Source organism: Miscanthus floridulus, chromosome 19 (genome assembly GCF_019320115.1).
Source record: "Miscanthus floridulus cultivar M001 chromosome 19, ASM1932011v1, whole genome shotgun sequence".
NCBI lineage: Eukaryota > Viridiplantae > Streptophyta > Magnoliopsida > Poales > Poaceae > Miscanthus > Miscanthus floridulus.
This window is the reverse complement of record NC_089598.1, coordinates 90368617-90376765: the sequence shown is the minus strand read 5'-3', so window position 1 is coordinate 90376765 and position 8149 is coordinate 90368617. Positions and strand designations below refer to the sequence as shown.

Below are 8149 nucleotides of genomic sequence, written 5' to 3'. Positions count from 1 at the left end.
CCGCCGATCGGCCGTCGGACGATGGATGTGCGCGTGGGATGAGGACAGCTGAGTTAACCCGTTCCGTACCGCCGTTGCTGACGCTGCTGGCCTTCCTTTCCTTGGCCGTGACCCGTGAGCTGGCTGCAGTCTTGATCTTGAGCGTACGGTAGAGCCTACGTGGTACGTGGTACGTGCGTATTTAAAAAAATACGCTTTATGAATGAGCCTTCTTTTACTTGTACCCCTTTTGGCGCGAAACTAGGCATGGCTAAACAAACTCGAAAGGTGGAGATGCTTTAGACAGAACGATGCACAAAACTAGCTGCTACTCATCATACCATAGCCGTCGCATTTCTTTGAGGCATGCAGCTCCAGTCAGCCTAGATTTCAACAACCCACGTTCCTATCTAACTCTTGTGTATTTTAACTGCTAGTTAATTTACTGCCCAATCCACTTTAGCCCCAGCCTAATCTTTTTAGGTATCTCGTGACTTCCTCTAATATACTAGCTCGCTCCATGACCAGACAAGAAGTAATAAAGGTCTACACATCAACACATGCATGGCACTAAGTGGCTCCAAGGACTCGTCACAGTTTTTCCTCCCCTATACATTGGTCATGTTTGCTTCTCTTACGAGTCATACCATTTCAGCAAAGGAACGGTGTCTTCTCTCACAACAAATCAGCGAATAGTATTTTTAGCCATAGCTTTCAAGCAAAGCGAACAGGGCCATTGTCCCATACACATGCTGTGATGTACCATACAGTACTACCAGCGTTACAGCTTTTCTTACAACAAATCAGCGAATAGTATTTTTAGCCATGGCTTTGCAGCAAAGCGAACAGGGCCATTGTCCCATACACATGCTGTGATGTACCGTACAGTACTAACAGCGTTACAGCTTTCACACAGATCCTACGGCCTCTCCTGATTTTTCTACCGTCGGGTTGTATTATATTAGGAAAACGAAACAGTAACACACACAGTAAGAGACACGTAGGCCCCTGGTCACATTTCCCCCCTGCCACCACCCACGTCGCCCGCTTTGCTCGCGTCCTTTCCCACCTTAGTCCGTGGTCCTTCCTCGCAACCAACACAAACACAACAGCCATCGTCATCATACGCGTCTCCCTCAAACATCTCAAAGTGATCTTTTGCATTGCCCCCCAAACCAAAAGCCAAAAGAAATCTCAAGTGGATAGAGATTATACATGCGTTTTTTCTTTGGCTTAGAAAAATACCATGACGACCTGAACCATAATTATCATGAAGCCCGACACGATGCAGCAGAGCATGCCACAAAGTGCCCAGCAACTTAACAACCTTCACTTAGCTGCAGCTCCACTTTGCAGGGGCATGTAACCAATCGATCGAGCGGCCATGCATGCCCACCACGTCCACAAGGTGGTGGCAGGATGGAGATGGACCGCGATCTGCGTCAGATCCATCAGCCTACTGGCAGCTTTTGAGCTTCATTTGTTGGTGTATGTATTTCCCTTGACGTTTTAGCTTAAGATAAAGATGTGCACACGCTGTACTGTACATTATCGGTGTTGGATTGGATCCTGTGCCCGTGCACAGAATCCAAGCTTATGTACATACGCCGGCCGCAAGATTTGCCTGCACGTTGGTGTTCCGTCATAGCAATACGTCCACGAATTTACTCGCTCACTGGTCTGGTCGCTGGCTCGCTGCAGCCTGGAATCCGCGTGAGGTGGCGCAGGCATGCATGTGAGCTGGGCCGTGCTCTGTATCTGCGAGCTTCCTTCTACCAGCATGGTCAGTCTCCTGACTCTCTGTGACTCTGCGAGTCTTGCACTCTTGCCTTCCTATAAAATCCTAGCGCGAGTAGTTGCGGCGAGCAGTGAGGGGCCTCGTGAGGGCGCTGGGTCCTGTCCTGTCCTGTGCTGTGGTCATCACTCACTCAGCCGCGGGAAGCGGAGCAAGTGGTGGTGGGAAAGGAAGCTGAGGGAGGGCAAGGCCGGCCGGCGCCCGCCACCGCGCCCGCCACGCCATGGACTGGTACGCGTGGCTGTCGCGGACAGGGCTGGCGCCGTCGCTGACGTACGAGTACGGGCGCCTCTTCAGCCGGAACGAGCTGGAGCCCGGGGACGCGGCGCACTTCGACCACGACCTGCTCAAGAGCATGGGCATCGCCGTCGCCAAGCACCGCCTCGAGATCCTCAAGCTGGCCAAGAAGCAGGCCGGGGACGGCGCGGAGGCTGCGGGGGCGGACGCCTCGTCGGCGGCCTCGCGGCTCGCGCGCAGGGCCACCAGGTGCCTGTCCCGGTGCGTGCGCCGGCTGGCCGGAGGAGGAGGAGCAGGAGGCGGGAGGAGGAGGGGCGGCGCGTCGTCGGTCACCGTCGTCCCGAGGATCTGCAGCGGCGACGACGCCGTCCGCGTCGGCGCCGTGCAGCGGAAGAGCACCGGTAGCGCCAGCGCCACCAAGAAGATGGTGCTCATGATCACCGATGGCGTCGTCGCCGGAGCGAGCGGCCTCAGGGGCGGCGGCGGCGGCGCGAGGCTGTCGGCGTCGTCTCAGAAGGCGAGCCTGATGTTCCATGACTGCTACCACGATGACGACGAGGAAGAGGATGGTGGAGAGGACGAGGACGAGGAGGACGGCGGTGCCGGCGACGACGACATCAAGTGGGACTCCATGTTTCAGGACCTCAAACCCACGTGAAGATAAAGTTGTTGTCTCCTCTCCTCCGATCTCCGGACTTCAGCTGCTGGAGTTTGATGTTGCTACGTGAGTCAGTCGTTATGGCTTTGCTTGTGGACTTGTGGTGTGAGAGAATTTTAACAACTCTCCTCAAGGTGTTCGTCGTTCTCCCTTTCCCTGAGAAGAGAACATAGTACTAGGAAGAATGTGTGTTTCGCAATGTTGAGCAAATAATGTCGAAAATGTGTAATTTCCTCCATCAGTTTTGCAGTGTTAAAGCTTGAGCAAGAATCAAAAGGCCAGCACTGCAGACTGCACAAAATTCCCCCTCGCCATTGGCACATGCATGACGAACTTCGATTGCCAAGTCTGAAGCGGCAACGTACATTCAGAACCCTGTATGCCTGACCATTGCAATTGCAAGACCATTTTTTTACTCTTCAGACTAGGTTATACAAACCGTAATTAAGCAGTAGAGCTTGATCAACGTGCAGAACTAGATTATGACCAAGGAAAGAAAAAAGTAAAAGCATCGAGCAGGCGACATCGTCATAGTTATTACTCCTGTGGATGGAGCTCGCAATGTGGCAATAGTAGTTCTGTAGTTGCTTTTATGCAGCGCAGATAGTTCTGTAGCTGTTTTTATGCAGCGCAGTTGAATGTGGCACTAGTTTTGTAGCTGCTTGTATGCAGGGCAGTTTCAGCAAAAATCGAAATGACCCTACATTGGGCCCGTCATCACCGACTCACAGCAGCTAACAGACTTTGGGAAAGGAGCTTGGTTTGAGAAACTGGCAGCCAGCAACACCAGGAGCCGGGGCGCCAGCGTGCCATCGTCTGCTTCCGCCAACGCGCCGGCTGTTACAACATGCTTGCTGCCTGAGAGGCTGAGACGATCTGCTACGTCTATTTGTGGAATAATAAATACATGCACCATTGCTTCTGATTGTACTACGGTCTACGTAGCACTAGTATCTACCTCTCCCTGTGGCAAATAGCAGGCAGGCAAACATCCACATCTTTAGAAACTAATTCTCGACACAAGAACACACTATCATAACCTGACACGCTGAAACTCGTAATCAGAAAGCAGGTTCTGATCAGAAGACAGCAAAAAACAGCTGCACCTCATCAAAACAGGGGCATTAATCCAATGCCCCGTCCTATAGTAGAGTGAAAATGCATTTTTAGCATAAATGTCAATTCCTCAACCAAAACATTATCCATGCACATTATAGATTCGACTAACAGTAAATCAACATAGAGCAAAATTAAAGCTCCTCTTGACAAGCATAGAAACAGCAACACTACCCAGAGGCCAGTGCCAAGAGATGGCAGATAGAATACGCCTACAGCCTCCTTCCCCTCCTACCACCCTTTCTGCGAGTGCTGTCAGTGGGAACCGGGGTAACATCCTCTGCATATAACAAAAAAGTTGCCATTAACATACAGAAACAATAAAGCATTTGATAATTGGTGCAACTTCAAGTTTCAGATTTCTTACCAATGCGTCCAATTTTCATCCCAGAACGAGCAAGAGCCCTGAGAGCAGACTGAGCACCAGGTCCAGGGGTCTTGGTCTTGTTGCCTCCAGTGGCACGAAGCTTAATGTGCAGCGCAGTGATACCAAGCTCCTGAAGACAAGAGACCCAACTGACAAATTACTTATCTGGCCACAGCAATCTAAGCAGCCCAACATAATCCTAAGGTTCAATTTAATTAAGCAAACATCATCTCCGGATACACAGATGAACCAATACCTTGCAACGCTGTGCAACATCTTGAGCAGCAAGCATAGCAGCATAAGGCGACGACTCATCGCGATCAGCCTTGACCTTCATGCCACCTACATAGTTTAGCACACCATGGTTAAAGCTAAATACAATTGCCATCAAGGTCAAGTATGGACCAAGGTTTTAGGATGGTACCAGTGATCCTAACCAGAGTTTCCCTCCCAGACAAATCAGTTACATGCTGCATATCACAACATCACAGTTAAACAGGGGAAGGGAATGAAAAGCTCCATCCACAGGTAAAAAAACATATAGCACTTACAATGAAGGTGTCATTGAAGGATGCAAAGATGTGAGCAACACCAAAGACAAACTCTCCTTCACGGACAGTGGGTCCAAGGGTAACGTTCTCCTCCTTCGGCTCCCTGGTCTTCCTCCTCGACTGCAAACATATACTACTATCAGATGAAATTGAACCTACTGTCGTGTTAACAACCACCAGAAACAATTTCACCGTGCACAAAAAGTGAACCTGAGTTGATATACTTCAACACATGTGATTTTAAGAGACTAACAGGAACAAAGAGCCATACTAATTGAGTACAATACAGATAGCCTGCCAGTGGATTTACACTAAGAAAAAGTTAGCTGGAAATTGTTTTGAGCGAAAACTTATAGAAGCAATTCAACAGCAAATCAGCCTCAGCATACTAATCAAGTCAATCATTTCAAGAACTAAAACAAGACTAGCATCAGGATGTATTGTGAACAACCATCATTGCAAAACATATGCCAGCTACATAAACGATTCAACCCCGAGCAAAACCCCAGGTAATCAGCATCTCTAACCCTTTAGTTCGCAAGTAGTAGGTAATCAGCATCTCTAACTCAAGTTCGAAAGTAGTAGTGTTTACTCATATCAATACTTCCACAGTTTTAACAGCACATCTCAAATATTGCATTTGACATCTAAACATCTTCACCTAGAATAGAAGACACATCGTGATTAGATTCGCATCAAAATTACCCCAGCACATCACTTCAGTCTTCAACTAAGCAGTACGAGTACATTCAACTAATTCAGCGAAGGACAAATCTCGATTGCGATGTAGCAGCCCACAGAGCATAAGCTCCAATCAACAAATTTTCCACGCAAATCTACGCTCTCAGGAACCCCCACCGCTACCGAGCTTGCGCCTAGATCGGCGGACAAACCTTAACCAGACGAGAAGAGGCTCGCTTACCATGGTTGCGTGGAACGACGGGTGACCGGAGCCGAGCTCGCCTGGGGGCTGGGGTTGAGATCACGAGCACGCCGCCGCCGAAACTTCAGAGGGGCGACGGATGAGCGGTGCACGTTTATATACGAGGCCGCAGCCCACTAGGGTTTAGTCCCACCCTCACTCGGCGCAAGTTCGTTCCTCTTTTGCCCTCGGTCTTCCGTCTCTGCGGAGTGGGCCCCACTTCTTACACTAGGCCCGTGCCGTAATTTGGTGGCTTGAACTCCCAATGGGCCGACAATGTTTGGGCTATCTGGGCTGGATAAGAATGCGGGTCCATTTAGTCTGTATTCTTCACATCGCCTTGTCTGATTATCTCGCACTCTCGCTGGATAAGAATGTGTTTACATCTGTATTTTTTGCCCCCATTCCTGAGCAATTTTTTCATTAAGAGGAGGGTATGCCACTTTGCCTCCGTACCGTGGACCAAACAACCAAATTCACGGATTTACGCCCGTATCAGGTGGTGATGTACCGTATGCACAGTTGAAACTTTGAAACACAACCGCATAGTCCTTTGCCTCTATCACTCACATTCAATTCCATTTGTGGTACGCGTTTCGGAGCTCTGATCGTCTTAAAAAAATAACAGGAAAATTGGTTCTATAGCACTGAACATAATTGTAAAATACCACTGAAAGATGTCTCCAACGTAAAATACCATTGAAAGTTTCAAACCCTAACTAATTCTAACACTCTGTTACCTTTTGGCTCTAACAACGTCAAATGAGACAAAAGTACCCCTGAACCGTTATATCTCATTTCAGTAAGCTGAGAACGACTGTTTCACCTATATCACCACATAAGTTATGGCTCTAACTAATTCTAGCACGCTGTTTGAGCACATAAACCACTGCTATTTCTAGTTTTGGAGGCCACATCTCAAACCCAAGATCAATTGCAGACCACAGTGACTTGTCAACCATCAAGTTCACCAAAAACTGGTAAGTAGCCTTGAAACGTTCAACTGAGTAGTAATCATGCACATAGTCATTAAGTTTCACTTTCCTTAGTGAACCTATAAAGGCTATAGCATGGGTGCAAGGTTTCCCAGAGATCTGCCATTGACCGCATGAGCATGTTTTCCCTTCAAGGTCCACTGCATGCCTCAAGGAAAGTTGTCCCTAGTCAATCTAGAGACTTCAGCCTTTAGTACATCACTCCCCTTGATTGTATAATTCAAGCTTCTATTCTTCTCCTTCAGCTCGTTGAGAACACTATGAAGGATCGGCCCTTCAAGCTTCTGACTTATAAGTTGCCTCATTGCTATCTTCTCCATAATCTTACCTCTAATCATGTCCACGAGGTTATCCACCAGCAAACCTTTGAAATCCTCGATCCAATTATTGAAGCATTCTGATATGTTGTTATTGACATAATTCACCTTGCACTTCCCTGAAAACTTTGCTCGTGACCAAACATGCTTGTGGTTGTCTTGCAAGTAAGGGATTGCTTCTGGACAGGTTTCTGAAATTTTATTCCAAAGCCATTCATGCCTCCTAGTAGTACATGCCCAAGCATAAGGCCACATGTACTTCAACACATCTCCTTGGTATTTCTTTCTAAAATTATGCATGAGGTGTCTAAAACACTCTCTGTGCTCAGCTGCATCTCCAAAGACTTCATGGACTGCTGTCTCTAGACCCTTGCAAGCATGGATTGTCAGTCCACACGGAATCCCAATTGTCCTCTTCAATTGCTTCATGAACCAAATCCAATTGGCTTTAGTCTCCTTTGTAAAAAATGTCGTAAGCCACCGAGTACATCCAATTATGTCCATCAACCGTAGGTGCTGCAGCTAGCTGTCCATTGTACTTGCCTGTGAGGTGAGTGGAGTCAACTCCAAGATAAGGCTTGCATCCCACAAGAAATCCATCCACATATGCTTTGATGGCCACAAACATCCTAGAGAAATGAATCTTGCCACCTTTAGTCTTCTTGCAATCAATCTCTACTACACTTCCTGGGCATGTAGCTTCTAACATCGCTTTGAAGCTCCACAACATTCTGAAACTTTCCTATCAAGTGCCATGAAGTTCATCTAGTGCACGTTGCCTTTCTTCTTAGACCTTGGTATAAGCTATTTTGATTGGGAACTGCCCCTCAAGGTGTTCTTGTAATTTCTTAGGACCCATTGTTGGTCTGTCCTTAGTATATCTTTTGTTCTATCGGCTATCCACCCCTTCGTTGCCTCTCTACTTAGCACTTTGCTTGTGCTGGCGCATGTATGACCTTCAGATATTGAAACAACCAAAAAATAGTATGAAAACAACAAGTTATCAATCTAAAAATTATATGAAATTGTTATAAAAACAGCTAGATGTCATACTGAAAACTATATGAAATTATTGTAAAAATAGCATGTTAGAAAAATAAAATCTATATGAAATTGTAATAAAACAGTTAGATATCATACTGAAACTGTATGAAATTGTTATAAAAATAGCATGTTAGAAAAATGAAATCTATATGAAATTGTAATAAAAAT

General features: G+C 47.1%; 2 protein-coding genes across 2 annotated transcripts; one reads left to right on the top strand and one right to left on the bottom strand.

Annotated features, from left to right (window-relative positions):
• Window positions 1–1826: 1826 nt before the first annotated feature.
• Window positions 1827–3085, top strand: LOC136529537 (uncharacterized). Its single transcript, XM_066522618.1, has one exon. The coding sequence runs from the start codon at window positions 1998–2000 to the stop codon at window positions 2667–2669; it is 672 nt and encodes a 223-aa protein (XP_066378715.1). The 5' UTR covers window positions 1827–1997; the 3' UTR covers window positions 2670–3085.
• A 732-nt stretch (window positions 3086–3817) lies between these two features.
• On the bottom strand, window positions 3818–5753 carry LOC136528338 (small ribosomal subunit protein uS11z). Its single transcript, XM_066521289.1, has 6 exons — window positions 5626–5753; window positions 4704–4823; window positions 4577–4622; window positions 4409–4494; window positions 4153–4282; window positions 3818–4065 (listed from the first exon to the last, which is right to left on the bottom strand). Exons 1-6 carry the CDS (start codon window positions 5626–5628, stop codon window positions 3998–4000), a joined length of 453 nt encoding a protein of 150 aa, XP_066377386.1. The 5' UTR covers window positions 5629–5753; the 3' UTR covers window positions 3818–3997.
• Between the last annotated feature and the right edge of the window lie 2396 nt (window positions 5754–8149).

What these genes read in the sequence shown, in the direction of transcription:
- LOC136529537 (XM_066522618.1), top strand. Translation starts at nt 1,998, where the DNA reads ATGGACTGGTACGCGTGGCTGTCGCGGACAGGGCTGGCGCCGTCGCTG.
- LOC136528338 (XM_066521289.1), bottom strand. An exon ending in CCTTCAATGACACCTTCATT is followed by an intron (nt 4,623 to 4,703) that starts GTAAGTGCTATA and finishes TGTGATATGCAG; the next exon opens with CATGTAACTGATTTGTCTGG. An exon ending in ATGTTGCACAGCGTTGCAAG is followed by an intron (nt 4,283 to 4,408) that starts GTATTGGTTCAT and finishes TCTTGTCTTCAG; the next exon opens with GAGCTTGGTATCACTGCGCT.